The following is a 23,704-nucleotide window of genomic DNA, read 5'->3' as shown; positions in this document are numbered from 1 at the left end:
TAGCTATAAATATCCTTACAGCAGGGAGTAGAGGGGAGTTCTGTAGTGGATTATAACTTGCTTTTAAGGCGTTTGTAATTTTTCATACAGTGCTGGTTCAACTGGGACTACTGGATTGCTATTTCTAAAGGAAATTCACTTTTAAATAATGTAAGAAAATCCACCCTTAGATTTATGCATACAAAAACTTATTAAATTCAGCAATTTCTACCCCAATTTTTACATCTTAAAATAGAGAGAAAAATGAAGGGGAAGAGGACAGTGACTTTAATGACATTGCAAAGATATAGTGTAACTGGGAATCTTAATTTGGTCTAGAGGTAGAAGGACTGAGAGGTCTTAGGAAAACGATATTCAAAATAGTCTTTTCTCTCTAATTTATCTCCACTGAAAGGGGAATTGGTTATAAAGGAGCCATATCCAGAGAGAAACAGCCCCTATGCCTTCCACTGGCAAATCCTTATAATATTCCAAGAGGTTAGGGGAGTCGCACTCCTTATCACAGGAACTGAAGAACACCAAACACTTTAGGGAATGATGTTTATTGAAGTGTTTGCTAAGAATAAAAACCAACATGCTACATAGTCTGAAAGGTATATAGGCCTCTTCTATAGCCTTTGAAGAGGGAAACATTTTTTGAATCTCTCTCTTTTTGAAATGTGCAAAGCTCTGTCTCTTCACCTAAGGAATACTGCAGTGAACTGCATGTAGTAAGCTGTGTTAAGGCTACTATCAGACAAAGTTATGCAGCACTCCATCTCTGCTGTCAGTTTAAAAGAAATACCTTGGAGTAAGGGTTTGTCTGTAATCCAGCAGACTTTCAACAGAAGAATTGCCTTTAGTGTACTCAGGGACTTTTCAAAGCAACCAAGAAAATTTAGGAAGAAGGCATCTCCACATAAACAGTGCCAGGTTTTCACAGGAGCTCAAATATTAAATGTCATCAATCTGAAAAAAGAAGCTCTAAATATTTCCTATTATTATTACTATTAGTAGTAGTATTTTGCAAATAAATATTACAATGACAAAAAAAATCCCTTCAAAAATTGTATCATATGCATTAGCAAGCCAGGGATGATTTGTCAAACTTGGTCCATGCACAAGGGTTAATGAGAAAAAGGAGGGTGCAGGACTGCATTCACGGCAAAGTTATGGCTGCTTTGGCAAGCTAACTCTGTTTCTTCTCACTTTCTCAGAGATCAGCAGCATTCCCAGGGCAACCCAGCACTTAAAGAAGACAGCAATAACCTGTCAGAGTCAAATACTCCCCGACCAGGTTCTTTTAGATATTGCACATACGGAAAGTCAAATGTTTAATGTCAAATATACTTATTTAAAGATAGCTGATATTACACAGGATTTCTGATTTAGCGGAATAATACATAACATATTGAAATCACAACACCACTGTAAGTTAGACTTTGCAAAATATATAAATAGGAATTGCAATAAACAGTATAACTGTGTGATTCCCATTATCTGCCTCTATAATATACTTACTGTCATGGCGCTGGGAACGCTCTACAACTACCTGAAAGGAGGTTGTAGCCAGGGGGATTCGGTCTCTTCTCCCAGGCAACTACCAGTAAGACAAGAGGGCATGGTCTTAAGCTCTGCCAGGGGAGGTTTAGGTTAGATATTAGGAAGAAATTCTTTACAGAAAGGGTAATCAGGCATTGGAGTGGGCTGCCCAGGGAAGTGGTGGATTCTCCATCCCTGGAGATTTTTAAGATGAGACTGGATGTGGCACTTAGTGCCATGGTCTAGTAACCATCGCAGTAGTGGACCAAGGGTTGGACTTGATCTCAGAGGTCCCTTCCAACCCAGCTGTTTCTATGATTCTATAATTCTATGATTCCCAGTTGCCAGAAAGGAACACATGTGTTGAAGCCAACTCAAGCTTGTTTTCTTAAAAATAGTTTTGCTAGTTGTCTAGTTTTTATGCTCTGTGTCAGGCTGAGCCACATATTCACTCCCTCACACTGTTCTGGCTTTACTCTGGGAGGCATTTACACTATTTTAATGAACTTGGTGAGAAACATTTACACTACCAGTTGAGCCACTCAACTGTTCATAGCTGTTTATCTGAAACAAAGACTACTCTCCTTTGCAAAGGAGTCCTGTTGCAAAAAAAGTTGACTTCTTGGCAACAACTGTGATCAGTCACATTCTACATTATTCATTGAGCTTCATGGTTACATCACCCTTGACCAGCTCCTCTGAGCCTTCTTCCCTTGTAGGGATTTATTAGTCAGTCATATGGCCCAAAATCTTCCTGCTCCATCTCTCTTCCTTGTCTCTAGATTCTTCCCTTTTTGATAACTTTTATTCTGCAATTGATGTAGTTTAAAAGACTGCTTGCTAACATTTCCAGTTTCATTATAAAATAAGGGGTGACTAAAATTTGGATCTATGGGACCAGAATTATTTCAGCTTTCAGCAAAATTAGAACATATGTAGCCAAAATCAAAATTTGGCTTGTGTCTCAGCTGGATTGAATTAAATTTGACACAGAACAGTTGCAGGTTACTGAAAAGGCTGATGACAATATGTCTTTGTTATTTCTGAAGTCTAAAATGGTTTTGATCCTATTTTTGTGTAAGATTGGATATGGTGCATCTGTTCCTGTTTCAACATTAGTTATGCTTTCATTACCCTTAATATTCAGTGGGCCAGCACATAATTCAGATACTGTCCAAAAGTCTTCTACATTTTATTCCAAATATTTCAGATTACAGGTCCCAAACTCCATGGGGTATAGTGTCCAGACCCTTGAGATAACACCCACCAACTTAGTACACCTTGACATGTGACCTAGGCCGAGAGACAGATACTCCTAAAAGCAGAATTGCTACATCATTGAGTGCTCTGTTGTGCTTTTCCCTTCTGCATCTCAGCAAGGCCAATTTGTAGCAAATTACTGTAACACTAATTGACTATGAGGTCTTATGGAAGGGAAAGGTGATTTTGATTTACTATATCTCCACAATGATTTTCACCCATTCACATGTTCACACACATACACTCAGCAGCACTAAGACATGTACCTTGGGGCTAACAATGAGGAACTGATGTCGCTTTGCCTTCATGCCCTTTAGAAGCAGATGCTGTTTGGGATCTTTTGCCTCAGTATGCCAACTGAGCCCTCATAATTCTTGCTTTATTTATCTGGTTATTTTATGATGCCAGTCCTGTTCTTCATCTTCTTGTCACCTTATCTTAAGGTCAGTTTGTCCCTCCTCTTCCTTTGAATGAAATCATACACATAGAGCTATTAATCTTACCTCTCCTTCTAAACTTTGTTCTACTGTTTCATCTGAAACTTCCACACAAATATTTCAATCCGTAATTAACTCATATCAGTCTTACCATTTCTCTTACAAATCTCTCAAATTCATTTGATTGCAGTATTGCACTAATGCTGCTGTGTCCTGTCCAAGACTGTGGCCAGCTGCTGGTTTCAGGGTGGCACTCCATCACCTCTTGCCAGTGTGACCTGGTGGACCCTGGCTGGTGGAGGGACTGTGCAATACAACTCTGCATGGCCATAAATTTCACTTCAAAAGTGACATCCTCGGCAAACTTCCAGACATACATCAGTAGGAAGCCAGGAGCATTTCCATGATCCTTGAATGTCTCCTATAATCTCTTTTCTTTAATCTCCAATTGATTTAATACAGAAGACTGCATGAGATTGATTTAGTTATGGCATTGACCCCTCTACTAAATGTAAGGTAAACAAAAGGTCACAGAAAACCCCACCTGGATTCAGATGGATGAGAAAAACACTGAAATTCAATGATTAATTCCCAGTTGGGCTGAGCAAAGGCTCATAAAAATGCATTGTGTTGGAAAACACTGAAATTCAATGATTAATTCTCAGTTGTGGCTGAGCAAAGGCTCATAAAAATGCATTGTGTTAGAACCAGTAAGTGAAATGCTTCATTTGAACATAAATATGAACTCGTTCAGCTCTTAGACCAAGCCTGGCTAAAAGACCAAGTACAATAAAAAGTAAAATAGCAAACAGCATTCTTTAAAAGATTCTTTAAAGCATCTTTAAAAGATAGCCCTGAGGCAATCAAATTGGAGATGGAGAAGTCTGTGGGGAAGACTGTGCTTTGTACCACTGCCACAGCTTTATCATGAGTGTCAGGTTCAATGCGTAAGCATGAATTTTCCTGCTGTCCTCGCTACAGCTACACAAGAGACTGGAAAGCCCTTTGGCCTGCTAGTTATATATTTACCTACTGCATCCCTTCAGATGACACTCATTCAAGTCCAGCTCCAAGAACAACTAAAAATAATACGTGTCACATCCCTTTAATTCTTTGTCAGGTTGTCAAAACTGAAGTTTTACTTATGCCTGAGAGTGCACACCACAGAAGAAAGATAATTTTGTCCTTAAAGTGCCAGCATTTTATAAAAAATAAAATTGCCAACCTCTAGGGAAAAATATCAAGATCACCTTTCAGTGCTAATTTGTAACTTCTCAGACATTTTCTCTCCCAACAACTGGTTAGCTCTTGAGAGGAGATCATCTCACGGTTAAGGCGCTGTACTGGGAATAAGATACTTTGCTTTAATTTCCAGCACAGCCATGAAGTTTCTGCACATCTCTAGCAAGGACTTAGTTTGCCTCCCAGTGCTACAGTGCTCTTTTACATATCCTGGCTATTCACCTCTAGCACCCCTTAGCAGGGCAGGGGTGAGGGGTGAACCTGCTCTGAGAAATGCCTCTCGGCTGAGCACTGACTTGGTGTAATCCCTATCCATCCTGCTTGCTGGTACCCACACATTCTCCCATGCTGACACTATCACTACCAGCATCCACAGGCACATCAAGCCTGGTGGGAGCCTACCAGAGATTGTTCCTGGGAGGTAGACTTCGCCTCATCTCCCAGGTACATCCCTATCAGCCATGTGTTTTGAAGTCCTATGTGGTTCCTTTGGTAAGCAAAACTTACAAAACTCCTCAGAGGCTGCCCAGCACAGAACATCCTTGTTCTTCTCACAAAAGCCAGAGATGAGGTGCAAGGCCAATCAAACACCCCACAGAGAGAAGGGGGTGCCTGTGCTGGGGTATCCCAACAGATCTCCAGTACACTCTGCCTTCAGGCAGAGAGGCAGACAGATAAGGAGGTCTCATCTCAGCGTCAGTGCTGTGGCACAGCCCAGCTGTGTCCAAGGACAGGAGGCAAGGAAGTCTGCAGAGACCCCATCTGCTCTTGTCAGCCCTCCTGCACTGGGATGCTGGCACAGACACACCATTATCTGTGCTGGGAAATTGGTGCCATTGACCTTGACACAACTGTAGTCTGTGGCAACCCCAATAAAAACTGAGTGGTTAGCAAGAGTCAGGGACCAGAGGCACATTGGATGTTTTTGAGGGAAAGCAAATTTATGTGTGTGAACTTCACCATGCCTCAAGGCTTAAGACTTGAAAGAAATATCTGATCTAGTTTTTTTTAATTGACACGGAGGAAGCCAGGAAAGTTGATCACCTGTTTGCAAAATCTCTGGTCTTCGATCTGGTCTGGGAGAGCACAGAGGTGGGCTGAGGAAATCCTGCTTCAGCCCTGTCCCGCTGTTGGGTTGTGCCTCAGTGTGACTGTGGAGCAGGCAGAGAACCTTGGTGAGAGATCAGTGTTGAGGGAGGCTCCTTCATCTGTGCCTGTGGGTCATGTGGCTGTACCCCAGTCTCTGGAAATGCTGTAATGACTACCTAAATCTGCTGGGGAAGAGGACTGCCATGATGGATGCCTGGGCAAGCACAAGCCAACAGCACACTCTGACTAGGAACAAACAGAAATTGGGAAAAGGGCTACATTGGGAAGAGCAATTTGCAGATCAAGCTCTGCTTGCTGCAGGTAGGGCCATAGCTGGTCCCATTTGGGCACCCTGCTGAAGAGGGATGTGGAGAACCTGTGGAGAACCTGTGCTACCACAGTAGCAGGCTGCAAGGTACTCAGTGGTGAGGAGAGGATGAGGGATTGGGTTTGTTTCTTCTGGCAAAGAGGAGCCACAGGGTGCTTCAGCAGCAGTCTGTCATCCTTGGAAGGGCAGCTGCAGAGAGGATGAAACCCAGCTCCTCTCCACTCTCCCAGCAGAGGAGCAACAGCCATGAATTGAGCTGGGACAGCCTGGCTAGAGGTGTGACAGATGCCCATTTGGGAAACCTAAGGCAGTGCTACATAAAACCATGGCTTTAGTCAACCAAAATAGCATAGACTGAGGAGCCAGAAACACCAGGGCTGGCTCCTCAGACATAGCCTGCTGTGAGGACAAACAGTGCTGACCTTCTCTAGCCCTTGGAGTCATACAGTAGTGTTAGAGCTGGTATTATTTCTGTCTCACATATATCTTCTCCCACTATTAAAGTGACAGAATTGCAGCCATTTCCTTTTGCGACAGAGTGTTTGTCGTTTCTCATCCCCACGCTGCTGTTGCTTTACTGCATGTAACAGGGCTGCGTGTCTAGCAAGCAAATTTCCTTCCTTGTACAAATGCTTTCACTGAAAAGCGCTGAAATTAAGAAACGAATACTTTCTGATGAGAAACAGTCAAACAAAAGATCAAAGGTAGATTAACTGAAGGTGTGTTTGCATGGTTTAGTTCTTATAATTGGTATCTCCAATAAGCATGGCATTCTGTAATTTACAGGTCAGATAAGCATAAAGATCATTGTATTATGCTTGGAAATTTTTTCTGTAAGATGATGGAAGTATTCTGTTGTGCTTAGTACATGATTGCAAGACAGAAAAGAACTTTAAGTTAAGAAGATTAATAAAAAGATAAAGAATGAACAGTTTCAAATGCTTTTCATGTCAGACTACCCTCTTTCTCTCATATAATACCTATAAATCCCAGAGCCTGGAGAAAATGTGTTTTAAAATATTTATTTTTTATAACTGATTAATCCAAATGCCTGGCATATATTATCAGTGTTTCTGCTAATTAGTAATATGTTGGCTTGGTCTGGCTTCTTCACTGAAATGAAAGCTTGAGGATTCATATCAGATAAAACAGAGGAACATTTCCAAACCTTCTGGAAACTATACTCTCAGACCAAGTTTTAAATAAAGGGAAAAGATTATATTTATCTATTTAGATTAGATATAAAAAGAGAAGCTTTTTAAAATGAGGATGTTAAAACATTGGCACAGGTTGCCCAGGGAGGTGGTAGATGTCCCATCCCTGGAAACATTCAAGGTCAGGCACAGGTTGCCCAGGGAGGTGGTAGATGTCCCATCCCTGGAAACATTCAAGGTCAGGCTGGATGGAGCTCTGAGCAACCTGATCTAGTCAAAAGTGTCCCTGCTCACTGCAGGGGGGTTGGATTAGGTGGCCTTTAAAGGTCCCTTCCAACCCAAACCTTATTCTATGATAAGATGTGGTTAGTCATAAACCACTAACACTACAGGAAAATGTTAATAAATAAAGGGTTTATACTTTTGTCTTAACAAATTATTCTGTAATAAACCTCTTTCACCAGAAAACGCTACATTGAAAGTGTCATGATTAAAGCTGGTAAAAAGAAGTTAAAGTCAAAATACATAAAGGTATTTTACTAATTTTTCATCAGCTCTTGATGTGAGAAATTGGTACCTGGTCAAGCACAGACCTCAACAAGACTAAGATAGGTTAGTGCTGTGTTTTGAAGCAAAAACCTTGTTATTCTCCCGTAAAACAGTAGACATAAAGAGGTGAGTCTACTGCATCTCTATTTCTCAACTCCTGCAAAAAAGATCACTGAAAGGAGTCTCAGTTACCACATGTTTGATATTCAAAAAAAGAAAGAAACAAACAAAAACAAAACAGAAAAAAAACAAACAAACAAACAGAAAACCCCCTCCTATTTAGTTCTCATCTCATCTGCAAGACATTTTTATAGACTTATCCCTCCGTGATCTAGCTTTTCATTGTTGAAGAAATTCAGCCCCAATTTTTGGAAATGTTCCCATCCCAGATAGCAGCATGTAGAAAAAGGTTTTAACCACTGGTCTGCCAAAAGAGACCCAGTTTCTCTCCAGGCTCACACAGAGGCAAGGGAGGATAGGTACCTACATTGGTGGTCTGGAACACCTCACCTGAAGGTATTCCAACATACTCCAATGGTGGGGCAACAGCCTGCCTGGTTTCCCAGAGCCTGCTAACCTGGAGCAGGAGCAGTGCAGAAAAGTGTGGGTTCTCTGCTCTGCTGCCAACCCAGCAGCAGTGCAGGTAACCCCTGCCTGTACCCTTCTCCTGGGTTCATGCAGAAAGATGCAAGTGCAAGTGTCCCAGTGAGTGTCTGCATTCCCTTGTGTCCTTGTCTTCAGAAGGATTTAAAATTTATAATGGGAATATACACACAGGAGCTCAATTCTGTTGGTACATGAAGAGTTAATACTGCCAAACCAGAGTGTCTTTCCAGTGAGAGAGCTGGAGTGTGCTGAGCAGGCTTTTGGGGTGTCTGATTCATGCTACCTATTTTCCCTATACTCAGGGAAAACCTGCACACACACACACCCTCCCCCACAAACCACAGGGTACACGGACTTGGAGGCACACAGAGCTTGTTTCTTTATTTTACAGGAACCTCATATCTTTGGTGGAAAAAAGGACATTTTTCATCAAAAAGGTCAAATCTGGGGATTTTTTTCCACTAAACCATTAAGTCGCCTTAACTTTGCACTTAAGCACTTGGGAAGGAAATATGCTGACCAGATCATTGCCTCCTTTTTTCTTACAGTGCTTCTGCTTCTGTTGACAACAGTCATTGATGGGAGCAGGTGCAAATCATTTTACACTGATTATATTCTCAAAGTTTATAATCGTGCAGATTTCATAGGAAATTAGGACTTCATATGCAGTATGTGGCAGCCAAACCTAACATGTCACTCTTGCTTTCCTTATTATTCCTTTTTCCTCCACACAACATTATTAAGAATTTTAGGTGTTGTCCTTATGTTTTTTCCCCCTGTCCTAACTCTGAGTATTAAGATATATCTTTCTTTGTTGTACATTGACCCTTAGGATTGTATTATCTGAGTATATAGAGAGTTTTGCCTAATTAAGGACTTTCTTGCAAATCTACCTTTAAAGACAAAGGAGATGAAACCTGTAAAAGGTTCAGCATGAAGAGATGGGACACACTGAGAGATTAGCTGTAGAGATTATTCTGTCTTTGTAAGGCCAGAGATGTCATCCGGACGTGAGGAGGTAAATTGATCTCTTGGTTCATTTTGATTTTGGTCTTTCTTGTGACATGACTAACAAAGACGCCCGGCTGGCAGAATCTTTGCAATATGAGCCTTCTTGGTTAGCTATTGGGATAGCATCATCAACTGCATTCAAATCAAGATGATGCTATTAGATGGCAACGTTTTGTAGTTGCCCTTTAAGAAAGTAAAATCCTGAACTAGTAATGTGGAGATCTCTTCTGATCTCTTCTGTCACTAAAACCTACACTATCTGCAATACAGGTGTACCAATTTGAGCTAGTGGTCTACCTGCCATTAAAAACAATGAATAAATTATTTTCTCATCCATATATCAGTGGAGATAAGGGCAGTGTTCTTGATATCTGTCATATAATGACTCCCTGTACTCCAGAAACTAATTCTGCATTGGCTACAAAAATAATCACTCTTGCTCAGATGGACCCACCTGCACTGCAGGTACATTCATGCAGACAAATTCCACCTTTGTGTTCTCCAGCTTTGAATACCTATATTGAGGCACTTGGGTCATAAATTTAGGAAAAAATGAGATTTTGTTGTTTAATTACACTATGGCTTACACTGTGACCTCTGTGCAACAGAGGAGCAAGTGTTAATGATACATCTTACATTTAAAGAGTGAGTCAATCTTCATGATGCTTTGACCATCTTATCTCCAGTATGGCATATTTAAAATATAGCTTTTCAGGGGAATTGTCATAATAGATGAAAAAGAATCCCAAATTCCAAACTAACAACAAAAGAGAACAAAGGCAGATCTCTCTCCCCATTTTCCCAGCTCCTCTTCAATTTAATAACACTTCAAACTTATCCCTTTAATAAAGAACTTCTATAACCATATATCAGAACTTAGGATTCTTGAGCCTCTGAACATCAACTTCATGGTGAACTAGGTTATCTAAATCCTTGCTCTTTTCTGTTGAAAAAGATGAGTACAATTTGGTTTGGGAAATGAGGTTATATATAGTCACACAAACCTATCTTTTGCTTTTTTTATTATTTACTTCATATAATTCCTTGTTGCCCTGACTGCCCTCACAGTGTTTGGAATATTGGAGATAATGGGACTACATAATGACTGAAATCCACATGAATGCCCAAATGTCTCACTGAACTCAATCCTTAGCTCTATGTCTAGTCTAATACTCGGAAGCCCCTCCTTTGCTCCCATGGAAACACTGAAATGTCTCACATTTAGAAAATATTATGGTGCCTATTTAATAACGTTTTCTTCTTCTCTGGAAGAGAATTACTCAGATTAATTGTGTAGGAAATCAGTCTGATGATTGGATTTCCTTATTTTTGTGATATCATCCAACAATACTGTGAATTGTTATCTGTGGTTTCCTCTGAAGTGACCAACACCTACAGTATTTCAGAGGATGCCTTTGTCCGTATCTACCCCAGTTTGAAGATGTCTTACTGCATAACTCTGCCTGCTTTACAGTGAACCAGAAAAGAGAATTTACTATACAATTTTTTGTTACTTTTGCTGCTATTTTGTACAGTTACTACTCTTATTTAGAGAAACATTTGAGCAGTACCTAAGCAAGTTTCTCCTTTTGATAATAATGCTAAGAAGTTACATGCCTCCTAATCCTTCAGGTTCTTCATCCACTGCTTCTCACTTCCACATCACCTTCAATCAAAAGCTTTCTAAAATAATAGGAAGATTGTTACCTTTTAGTTTGAAGATTTTGTTATGCAGCCTGACTATCACTTCTTTCCAAAAAAAGAGGAATGATATTTAGGCTCCTTCCTTTCTCCTCCCTGAAAACTCTGTCTGTCCATATTTCCCACAGAACAAGTTTGTATTGTAGGGCCAAGAACTTACAAATCACATGTTGAATGCTTTAGCCTGGGGAGATCATTGTCCTTTTTTAGACATAGACTTGCAGACATCTCAGCAGAGATACTTATTAGATTTGTGAAAGCTTCGTATCACTACAGTTCCAGGAGACAAGAGGGTCTTTTTCTAAATATATAAAACATATCTTAAAATTGCAAAATGGAAAACATTTTTATACTTTCAAATAACCCTTGTGCTAAGACATGTTTTATTTGCTCTCTGAGTCACCAGTTCATCTCTCTCCCAATACTCACTGTGGGTTTTTTATTTGATAAGATCCACATTCCTCCCTCCAAAAGAAATTTATACTTTGATTACAACTCTGTCTGCTGCTGCTCCTGTGGTCCCTGTCCCCATTGTTGCTGCAGCCATCCATACCAGGGTCAGGAAAGACTATGGCAGTAGCAATCACACCAGTAGTGGTGGAACAGGCTGGGGCAGTTACTGTGCCAGTCTCTGGTTACCTGCTCCTTGACTTCCACAACAGGCTTTATGCCTGGAGAGCCAAGAAGTTTTCAATGCCAACTTTGTCAGGTTTTGCTACAAAGCTGTAAAAGCTGATGGGACACCTACAGCCTTCATTGCAAGTGCTTTGCTTGAAAAGGAATACTGAACTTGTACATCGTACTTCTTACCCATATGCCCTATAAGAACTTATGAAGAAAGATAAATATCATTACCCTGAACTGAGGATGGATAATTCAGGCATCAGTAAATTAACATGACCAATACTAGATATGCAGCCCCTGTCACTTGGAAGCATAATCCAGAACTAGGCCTAGCACATTTGACCAGGAAAAATAAAATGTTGTAGTCCTAAGCAGAAAAAATACTGCCATGGAAAGAGGACTGTGATCTCAAGAGCATTTTGTCCTGTTGCCCACAGTAGTAGCACAATCAATTTAACAATAGACACTCATGAAACAGTAGTCCTTACTTCTGCAATTGGAGGTCATTAAATCTTAATTCCTACTTATGCAATTGTTAATAGTGTTAGCACCTTACAAAAACCCATAATGAACCACAGCAGCTCAAAACTGTTCTAGGGAATTACTTAATTTGACATGACACGGAAGGAAAGGCACTCTTGCATTTGTTTCATCAGTAAAAGGAAGAAAACACAAGCTAGTGAAGAGATGGGGAATTTGTAGATGTCCTTCCACTGATCCCAACAATTTTTTCTAAAACTTTCCTTGCAGACAAAGTGCTATATCCCGAAGCTTCCCCTCCCACCCACCCCCCGAAAAAAAAATGTTGGAAATGGGAAAAATATTGGAATTGTGCAAAAGATTATTCTCTGATTAGAGGAAAGTTCACCCATACCCAACAACATCTTGTCCACCTGCAACTAAAGAGACTTGCCGGTCTCCTCACCGTACAGCTGAGAAGAGAGCTTTGCACTCCTGATTCTACCTTGCAGTCTCGCTTTTCAGAAATGAAGTAACCCAATGGACTGTGTCAAGAATTCAGCTAAAAATGTCCTTATGGAGACCTAAAGCTAATTTGCATGTAAACTGTTACTCTAAGCAAGTTTATACTAATTCATGGCAAATTACTGAGCAACTGTACCAAAACAGTGCTACAGTGTTAATTAACACCATTCAGGATCCAGGGATTTTGCAGGACTTGTCTGGGAGAGGCAGACCCTTGCTGGCTGGCTCTAATAAAGCTCAGCAGGCACCAGTTGTGATTGTTGTTTGCTTGCTTTTGCATACCTGCATAAACCCTTCTGCATGACTTACATTACTTTCAGCAGTTCCCTGCCTTTTTAAAGACTAGCTGGACCTACTCTTGTGTGAGGGGCTGTTACCTGAACCAGCCAGGACTGCTCCCTGTGGAGCAACTGTGATCTATCCCTGGACTCAGAAACCTGTTCATTTATGTATCCTACAATTCCTTTATCCAAGTAGCAAGTGACACGTTTTCCAGCAAAACCAATTCCTAAAGAAAAACACAGAAAACAATAACTATAGCTCCAACTAGTGCTTAGCACACAAACTCCTGTCTGCCTCCCCAGTCTTTCACAAAGACAACAAACTTCCTCCCATCCTGTACAGAAGGGACTGCACAATTGAAACTCGTGCAGACACTTTTTTAGGAGAGGACACTGTATTTAACTAGTCCTTTCTGTAAGTGGGGAACTCAGTCTAGGAGAAATCTGTAAGAGTTTCTTCTATGCAATAACTATATCTCAGCACTAGCTCTACTGTAAAATCTGGGTTCACTTCCCAAAGCTGGGTACCTGCCCTGGAACAACCTCCAGCTCTGCAGATCCTTCCCTTCTTCTGCTCTGGTTTCCACATGCATGAGTTGGAAAGGAGCATGCATGAACTTTAGCAAGGTCCTTCAATCTAGGCAATTTGGAACCAGCCATAAGATTTTCTGGAGACAAAAGCTTTGTCTTTGCAGTACTGGGCACACATGAACTTGTGTCTCTTGTGATTTCTCGTAGATTTTGGTCGTGATGTGGTAATACAGAATATTTTTTTTTCTGAGCCAACAATATATTTACCCACAAATTTAAAAAGAAATTAATGAAAAGAAGCTTTCTAGCAACTTATGTTTCATATGTAGAAAAACAAAATCCTTTCCATTTTCTGTATCATCTCCACTTTTGCCACCTAATTATTTTTAAAATGCTGCAATTCTGGTAACACCAGAACAAACAACAGAGTGGAGGCTTATCCATTCAATCATGTTTTACATTAGAAGCTGACTATTTAAAATACAATAAAGTAAAACAAAATAAACTAAAGCAAAAATATCAAAATAACAGCTATAGAAATGCTAAGTTACATGTTTTAACAATACTAGCAGCCTATAGTCAAAAGCTGACTGCACGTTGCTTCTTTGTTCATGTCCTTCATGCACTATGTGTAATAGAAAAACATTTTAGTTTTGTTCACTCCTTAAAGCTTTTCATGGAAACAACTTATTAAAATTAACAAAGAAATTTTACATTTTGCAAAATATGTATTGTATTACCACATACATTTCTGGTCCTGCAAAATCTAGATAAGCAAAAAAACCCCAGAAAGCTTCTGATCAAACAAATATATAGGTTTATTAGAGCATGTTTCCATGTTTTAAACATGCAATGGTTTCACAATTTTTTATTTCCTTCTGTTTCCATTAGTGTGCCCTCATGATAACTCAAAACAGCTGTTAAAAAATATCTCCACAGATGAACAACTGAAAAATATGGGCTGTATCTTCCAGTGCTACAATTATGTGAAAAATTCAGTATTTGCAAAAGATGCCTGAAAACGAAATACTGTTAAACTGTGTTGTCAATTTAATTACAGAAAGCCTCAAGTGTAAGCCTAGATTTTATAACATATTTAGAAGAAACTAAAATTCATAATTTTGAGTCTGTTTGCTTTAATACATACATTGGCCATTAGCTCAGTTTTATTATCAACATCATTCTTCATATGTTTTCTCATTATCTTTTCTGTTTGAATATAAAGCCCAATAGAAAAACAATTCAATTATGCAAACATGAAAATTCTGTTAGTACAGCTAATTGTTTTTTAATAGATTTCATGTACAAAGAAAGTAGTAGCACTAAGAGAAAACTAGGCAAAGGATAATGTACTTAATTTGAAACATTTGCGATTTCAATAACTGTTAATTACCTACTTGCAAAATATATGCAGTACATATAATGTGCACAAGTATACACACACAACACCACTGCATGCATTTTTCGGACTTAAATACAACTTTAGGTTCACAAACCTTCGTCCAGAACTGGTGAGAGCTGTAGTCACATTTGTGTACTAAAGGTGGTCAAAAAGATAGTCGTTAAATATAAGCTATTCCACCATGCTGTCCTCTGGGTTCTAGTGTTTTGAACAACAACAAAACATTAGACCAAATTTCTGTCCTGAAGAACAGAAAATGATAACAAGGAAAGAAGAGAGAAGAGACAAGATTTTCTTTAGTGACTACAAAATTGATTTTTTTTAAAAAAATTTTTTTAGCTATAATATTCCCTATTCTTTGACCGTATGATATGTCTGGAAGCTTCTGGACTGGATAACAGGTTTAATATGATCTTATCCAGCATCTAGCTCTATTAATTTCTGCTGCCATTATTGGGACAGGCATGGGGACTATTCTCAGTGAAAGCCACATGGTGACCCCAATTTTTACTCTCCTCAAGCAATTAGAAAAGCAATCTTGTTACGTTTTAGTGGGAAAAAGAGAAACCTGCTGTTGAGGTTCCTCCTTGCATGCATGTTATGTAGCCAGCTACATGTTCCACTGCTCCAGCAGCAGGAGAACACCTGGATTTCAGGATCCAGAATGCTCAGGAAAATGGAGAAGACAGGTAGTTGTACTTCTCAAAATGATCCTCAAGACTTAAAATCACAGCAAAACTTATCCAAGGAGCTTCAAAATCCAACCTTAAGATAAATTACATACTCCACTGAAAGACTTAACAGGTTTATTTAGCATCTGAATGAACTACAGACTACTTGGCATGCATTGTAGAGAAAACAAGCACACCTTGAAAGCTTCGTAATTAGCAAATGTGTTGTAATTAATTTTTATTGCTCTTTACTGCCAATTTTGAGTGCTATATTGTTGTGATCTGGTAATTAAAAAAAAAAAAAGAAAAGACAAACCAACAACATTGACAATTTTTATATGTTCCCTCCTTAAAACTAAAGATAAGAAGACTTGTAAGTTTGATTCTCAGATTTCTGTCTTGGAATATACTGGTTCTATGGCTCTTACCAAATGCCACACTCTACTGAACTGATGGGGTATTTGCTTGACAACCAAATGTGGCTTGATCCTAGCTTGATCTTAATGAAGAAAAAAAGAGAATATGCAATTCTTACCCATAAAGCAAGTTGTCCTGGTATTCATTATGCATTTTCTTGCTATATTTATTTGTAACAATGCTGAGCTAGTCATAGCTTGTCATACTTATTTATCAATATATTTTTCAAATTAGTCTAAAAAAATGAAGGTAGATGCAACAAGACATACACACGCACAAATATATTGTAGAACTTACATCAACATGAAGGGAAGAAGAAATGTTACCCTAAAAATGCTCACCCACCATACACACACATACATTGACAATACTAAAGGATTTGTCTTTAGTAGGGCTGTTAAATTTCAGTATCTGAGAATTGCTGGATCTTTACAAGATAAAGCAGTATGAGCAACTGAATTCCAACAACTCAGAGTCTGTGTTCTTTATTTGGACAGCCAGGACTTTTTCCCACCTTCTTTCTTTTTGTGTTTAATACTAATCTGTAGTCTTGCTCATATCGTCTTCTTTCCCTTTGGCTTCATCCGACAATCATGAGAAGTTTTATGCATTAACACTACAGAGTGGAGTTACCCCAAAACATGACAACTCTACTATTTTTACTGCTTTAAACAGCAAGCAAACAATACACTTATTATTTTAGAAACAGACAAAAAAATTAAAATAAATTCTATTTAAAAAAATAATTGCTTTATTGTTGCCGTGCCTTCCTTATCAGTTGCCCAAGTTCTAAATACCTTTCAGAAAATAATTTACATGCTGCAGGATAGCTTATTGAGCAAGGCAGCATGTTAGCCTTATAGCCATGTTAGTCATTCCTTGGTACCGTGACCGGTGCCTTTGACAGGCATAAAGTGTCATGCCCTCCTGCCCCGCAGCCTGTCTCATGTTGGAATGGGAATGAAGCTCGTTGATTTAGAGAGGGGCATCTCCCTCCAGGTGTTTAGGCTGTGGGTTGGGCTTCTGTTGTTGGTGAAAGAAGTCTGTCGCCTGCTATTGCTGTTTGAATCTTCTTTACTGAGCGTTTGCTTTATTTTTTGACAGCAAGGGAAGCTCTGTATGCAGTCTTGCAGGAGGTGCCCACTGAAGAACATGTAGATCCATGGGTTACAGCAACTGTTCAGACTGGCCAGCAGAGCCGTAACAGTAGTTGCAGTGTTTTCAGAATCTGGGGAGGGGGGAAGAAAGACATTTAATCATCAAAAGAATTTGCACCATCCAGTCAATTGCTTCATTAACTGTTGGATTCATTTTCCTAAATATTCTAGTTCTAAAAGTTGAGCTGCAGCATTTGAAATGAGTAATGAGAACATAATCAGGAAAGTTCTTATTTATGTAAGGCTGCCATTGAAGTCAATGGGAATTTGTCTGAACAGACTTCAAAAAGCTGTGACAAAATAATTTATGGCATAATCCATCCAAAATATTGCTTTAGTCCCATTTCCATTGATGTGTATCCATGTGTTGATAAGCTCATATTTTAAATATTGAACAGTTTTTATCCAGAACCCTGGGAGACAATGGCAAAATTCCCACTGATTTCCCACTGCTTTCAATAACACTGAATTTTGCTGTATACATCATCACGCTGAAAAGTGCTGAATGCTCAACTGACTACTGGCTTGTTGATCAAACCTGGATTTTGGAGATTAAATGAATTTTACCTAAGGGAAAATCGAAGTTAGCACTATGCCATGAAAATCCTGTTGTCTTCTACCTTCAATAACCAGTTGATAGTTAGATCAAATACTGTAAATATATATTTAGTCTAACCACTTATTAGTGATCTTTCTTTGTAATTATGGAATCTCCAAAGAAGTGTAATTGCTCTTTAAATCTATGTTCCATAAATCTATGTTCCATAGATTTAAAGAATCTTCAAACAAACCTAGCAAATACCATCTATTGAATTAGGTTTCATTTCTTTTGAAGTAAAAAAAAAAATCTATTTGCACACCACAAGCCTTTAGGCTTGACTTTAGTCCCATGCTAGAGGCAATCAATGCTCTCACTACAATAATTAATTATAAGTAATAATTTGGGTATATTAAAAAAATAAAAAACCTATGAATTCCAACATTTTGATTTACTTCTTTCTCATTATGAGGAAAGAGGGTATATGGTGCCTGCCATATAATGCTGCCTGCTCATTACCTATGTAATAGCATTTAAACTCATGAATTATTTTTAGTCATATTTAACAGTGGGACAGGTAACTCCAAAATCTACATTGCCACTGATTCATGCAAACTGGTGACTGACTAAAGGGGCTACTCAGAGGTGGCTGCCCTGCTGAGAGGAAGGGTTCAGGGTGCACTCAACCTCATTATTAGATAGCAGATACAGAAAAGAAGGCTTATAACTGCTCCTGACATATATGTGTATATGCTCCACAGTAACATAAAACGCTTTTTAAGTTTTCATATCGGCAGCTTCAAATGGACGAAAATGTTGCTAGCTCAAGTTATGGCAGCAAATATTTGCCATTTTCCATTCGCTCGCTTTGCTCTGGATGAGAACCCAGCGGCCTCTGCTCCTTTCCGGGGGCCCAGCTGCTCCCGGGACAGGCCGAGCCGAGCGTCGCGGCCGCCGCCGCCCCCGGCGCCGCCAGGTCCGCGAGTACGAGAGGTGCCGGCGGGGCGGCCCCGACGGCAGTCTCACCTGCCCGCACAAGGGCGTTCAGCCGCTATTCCCCGGTGGGAGAGGGGCCCGTTTGGCCGGGCGGCGCCGAGAGAGCGCGCCCCGGTCCCTCTCTCCGCTTCGCGCCCCGTCTCTCCCACGCTCGGCTCAGGAATGTGCAGCGCCCGGGACAGCCGGCTGCACCCCCGGGGGACCCCAACGCGTGCGGGGCGGCTGGTGGGGGAACTGAAGGCGTCACCTACCGACCCAGGGGAATCGCTGGTCCCAGACGGACCACATCTGGATGGTGAAGAAGGGCGCCCAGCAGACAACGTACACCGACACGATAACGAAGGTCATCTTGACGGTGCGGATCTTGGCGCGGGAGATGGTCTTGACGCTGCTGACACAGGGAGCGAGCAGCAGCCCCCGCCGCGGGCCGCCGCTACCCGCCCGCCGCCCGCCACCCGCTGCCACCGCCGCCGCCTCCTCCCCCGACGCCACCGCCTCCCCCGGGCGCGTCTTCCCCCGGACGTTGCGCCAGATGCGGTAGCAGATGAAGCCGTAGCAGGTGATGAGTATGAGGACGGGCGCGACGAAGATGCCGCCGGTGATCCAGGTGATGTAGGCGCGGGGCCCCCAGGGCATGATGAAGTGCGCCCAGCAGTCGTAGACCTGCGAGCCGCGCTCCACCTCGCTGAGGGAGAAGATGAAGTACTGCGGGGTGCTGAGCAGCAGACTGAGCGCCCAGGCCGCCGCGATCATCCCGTACGAGCGCTTGGTGGGCTGCTGCAGCGTCTTCAGCGGATGGCAGACGGCGATGTAGCGGTCGGCGGTCATGGCCACCAGCATGTACGCCGAGGCGAACATGCCGAAGACCTGCAGGTGCTTGACGACGCGGCAGAGTCCGTCGGAGCCGTGGAAGCGGTGTGTCACCTCCCAGCAGAGCTGGGGCAGCACCTGGAAGAAGGCCACCACCAGGTCGGCGAGGCTGAGGTGGCGGATGAAGAGGTGCATGCGAGACGCCTTGCGCGGCGTGCGCCGCAGGGCCAGCAGCACGCTGCCGTTCCCCACCACCGCCACCGCGAAGGTGACGGCCAGCACCGCGATCTCCAGCTTCGCCAGCTCCTCGTCCCGCCCGAAGGGGTCCCAGCCGCCCAGGCTGCCGTTGGGAGACCCCGACCACGCCTCGGGGCTGGGGCTGCCGCCGCCGCCGCCCGGCTCTGTCGCCCGCCACTGGCTGCCGTTCCCGGGCGAGGGCGCGGCCCGAGGGGAGCCGGCGCCGCCGGCCAGGCGCATGGAGAGGGCTACGCGGAGGGGCCCGGCTCGACCCCCGCACGTCCGCTCGTCCGCCGCCGCCGCCTCCCCGCTCCGGTAGCGCGGAGCACCGGGCCAGGTGCCTTTATCCTCCCGCCGCGGGAGGCGAGGCGGGGGGAGCTCCCGTGCCAGTGGCTGCCCAGCGCCTGAGGCCAGCCCTCTCCTTCCTCCCGCTGCCGCCACCGTCCGCTCCGCGCCCCCCCCCACCCCCCCGTCCGCCCCTCCGAGCAGGGAGGCTGGTCTCGCCGCGGGACCGGGGCCGCTCCGCCCAGAAGGCTGCGCTGGGGGGAGCGGGGTCCGACACCCTTTCCCGGCCCTCGCGGAGCCCGGCGGGGCGGAGCAGCGAGAAGGGCTGCTCGAGCCGGAACGGTGCGCCCGGAGAGCTCCCCTACGGCCAAGTAAAGCAGCACTTAGAAGTTTGATTGAGAATAAAACTGTTACCGTAACCGTTTAGAGTAGATGGAGGTCTGTCAGCATCAGTCTTCACACCCCGATCCAGCTTCCAGCCAAGGCATAGTGGCTTGTCGGTGAGAAGCGCTGGTTTGGCTCTGAGAGAGATTCCATCTGGGCCTTTGGCATTTCCCAGTCATGCTCGGATCAACCCCAGAGAAGCATATGATTGGAAAAAATAGTACAGAGTTTTAAAGCAACCTAATGTTTCTGAAGGTTTCAGGACTTCACGTAGGACAATAAATGTTATCCAGACCTTGGCATACAGGTGTAAACCACACATTTCTGCAAGTACAATCAAAATCTCCACATGTGCTAGAGTTTCTGGCAGTGAGTCCTTTAAATCCCACTTTTAAACATGTTTTAGCTGAGGAGTTTTCCTGCTCTTGATAGAGTGAATGAACTTGGTGCAAATTCTGGTCCCATTGTCATGAGTGTGGTTTTACACCCTGATTTTATCAGAATCTGAATTTGATCCTTCATTTAGAAACTCCATCCTTCTGTCACACAAAAATTTATAAGATCACAACAAAGATATATTATGTTAGGTGCCAGCCCTACTTTGGTTTTAATCAAACTGTCTGAGTTTGCTCATATGTAATTGCAGTTAAATTTAGTTATAAAAAATGTGGGTTTACAGAGAGAAGAAACAATGAGGAAAAATGAAAGATTAAATCTTACTTCTTTGATTAAAAATGTTTCTAAAAATTTTGACTCCAGAATAGTATCAAAGTTTAAAATAGAAGAAGATTATATGCTTCTGAACATGCTAGCATTGTGCAAGGCTTTACTCCAGGCTTTTTATCACTTTCTGGGCTTGTTCACGTGTGAGAAGGTGTGTGCACCCACCCCAGTCTATCGCTGGAATAGTGATCCTTCCTTCACTTGCGGATTAATGGCAGGAACCTAGGAGTACACCTGTTCCTACAGTGCAAAGAGCTTTTCCATAAAAAGCTGCAAGAAAACCCGAAAACCTGGAAATACAGACAGTAAATGTAGTTGTCCTAAGTTTCTAGTAAACTTATTTTTTTAAACTTGACTTTGTTCCAAAGCTTGATTTTTGTGAATGGTTCAGTGCGTTATTTACAGCTTAGTGACTATTTCATTGTGTTAGACCTAGGAACTGTGCACCACACGACACATCAGCATGTTTCGGGTCAAACAGAGAGGGAAATTAAAGCTACGTATCACAAATCTCACAATACTGCACCACTACCAAGGCTTCTTTCACATTCCTTGCCCGTTTCTCTGACACACTTTTACAGGAGTTGAATACTATGTAAATGAATGGTGTCACTCAGGAAACCCTGCTAACAGGTTTTCTGCTGTGCAAACCGTGTGAGGATTATAAAGCTCTCTTCGCTTCTGGGTATGTCATCCATTAACAGAAGAGATGAAACTTCAGGGTTGACGAAGACATATTTTTAACAGCCAGACAATAAGATAAGAGTGGTTGTTCAGAATACTGAGAGTTTGTCAAGCCCATATCATCTCAGAAATATTCCTATCCAATCCATACTCTGTTCCTCAGAATAGCATTTATAAGATGTTTCCAGAGCAAAGGGCTGGAAACTCACCTCAGTATTATTGCACAAGGCTTTACCTAGAAATTACTCACAATATTAAGCATGACATTGATAATAATTTTTGATGGGTTGTATTCTATCAGAAAAAAAGTAATCTAGGGCTAGTCTTTGTGCCTTTTTTTGTTCCATTCTCAAAATTAGTCAATATTGATGTTTTTCTAGATAATATATCTAACCAGGTTGTTGTAAATTTTTTTGTTTCAACAAAACTAAATAATTCAGTAGAGTTTTATTTATACCTAGTAGTTAAAAAATGTCCTCCTGCTCTAGATGTTAAGCAAATTATGGACTCTTAAGGTTTCTATACCAGTTTAATCAGCAACTAGTCTGATCTTGTTTGCTTAATTCTAACAGTATTGGTGTTCTTCAAATTAATCAGTATAATTTTTAGTTTTTCAAGTAGGTGTCCTTGTCGAGCTGAATGAGAAATGTTCGCCTATCTGACCAGAGTGACCAGACATGGAGAGGGTTCCTCTGCCTGCCGAAATCTGTAACATGGAGATCAACACGGGGGAAAAATTGCAGAATTCCTTTCCAAAGAGAAAAATTGCCACTGGGAAGGCTGCTAGATGAAATGCACATCTTTGCCCTGTGCCTCACTTGGAGCTCAGCTTGGAGATGGAGGCTCTCAGTAAAGAAAATTGAGATTGCTGTTACAAGAAATCTTTATTTGTTCTCACTAGGCACACAGCTTTCTGTAAAAGTGTCTGAGAATGGCAAGGGTTTCTGGTATATTCTCTGATGCCATATGGGTGCTTAAAGGTTGCCAGATATCTTTGTGAATGTTGAATTCATTGAAGACTGAATGGCTTCTGTCGAGTACTCAAAAACTTAACTGAAACATGATCCAATGTGTTGCCAAATGCAGCTGTTTTTTGTTCATCCCTTGCTGTTGTGGTGGTGACTTAAGCTGCAGTCTTAGCCTCTTCTTCCATGGCAAAAGAAATGCTCTGAGCAAGTCAAAGGCTCAGAATTTTAATACTGGAAAATTGATGATGATTTGTTTTCTGCAAGATAACCTCAACAAAAAAAGTAGGGGTCTTTCTGCATAATCTTAGGGAAAACTGACAGTTTTGAATTGTAGCTACTGGTAGTCAAACCATGATTGTCTGCCAGGTTTTGTGAAGAGTTGCTCTAGTCACTAGAGTTGCAGAAAAGCAATATAAGCAAAAAAAAAGTCAAGCTTTTTAATCAAATAAATCCCTTATGCAGGAAAAGGGTTAAAGCATGGCTAAAAAAACGAGGCCTGTTTATTTGTAGAGGATTCAGCTGCCTTGTTAAAAAGCACATAAACCATCTACATAGATACAAACAGCTGTCTCCTGGGATCTGTCTCCAAGTTCAAAGTATCTGCACTGCTCCCTTTGACCAACACTGTTTAGTAAGGGTGAGTTTGATAGCTTTTCCCAGAGAGCCACAAGACTTAGGTGCTGCAGATCCCAACCTTCAAATTCAGAGCTGTGGGAACCAAGCATGGGAAAAAAGCCCATGTGCTGAGTGAGGGACTGCTAGAAGCTGGGGTCACCAGGGAAGCAAGCAGATGCCCCATCCATTCGCCATCCCTGGGAAGGAAATGTTACCTGAAGGCAGTCAGGAGAACATCTGGGACACAAAGCAGCTTCCTGAAAAAAATGCCTCATTTACAACCTCTATTGGTCTAGCTTTTTGGCTACTGAAACAGAACTAAATGGAGAATTGCCCCAAACTGCCTTCAAAGCAGTTTGCAAGTCTGAATTCAGGGTTCCGGAAAGGCTGTAGTACAAGACCAAGAAATGAGTAAGACTGAGGGCAAACTCCTACTCTACAAAACACGGAATTAGCAAATGATCCATAAGAGACAGGAATTGAAGATTAGCCCTCAGGA

General features: G+C 41.8%; 1 protein-coding gene across 1 annotated transcript; it reads right to left on the bottom strand.

Moving 5' to 3' along the window:
* Positions 1-14,115: 14,115 nt before the first annotated feature.
* AVPR1A (arginine vasopressin receptor 1A) lies at positions 14,116-19,946 on the bottom strand. The gene is made up of 2 exons (XM_027721202.2): positions 18,751-19,946; positions 14,116-17,036 (listed from the first exon to the last, which is right to left on the bottom strand). The coding sequence occupies exons 1-2, from the start codon at positions 19,784-19,786 to the stop codon at positions 16,753-16,755; spliced, it is 1,320 nt and encodes a 439-aa protein (XP_027577003.1). The 5' UTR covers positions 19,787-19,946; the 3' UTR covers positions 14,116-16,752.
* Positions 19,947-23,704: the final 3,758 nt, after the last annotated feature.

This window comes from Pipra filicauda, unplaced genomic scaffold (assembly GCF_003945595.2).
Source record: "Pipra filicauda isolate LSUMZ 115617 unplaced genomic scaffold, ASM394559v2 scaffold247_size1415610_pilon, whole genome shotgun sequence".
NCBI classification, from domain to species: domain Eukaryota; kingdom Metazoa; phylum Chordata; class Aves; order Passeriformes; family Pipridae; genus Pipra; species Pipra filicauda.
Note: the sequence above shows the minus strand (reverse complement) of the source record. Positions and strands in the feature narration are given on the sequence as shown.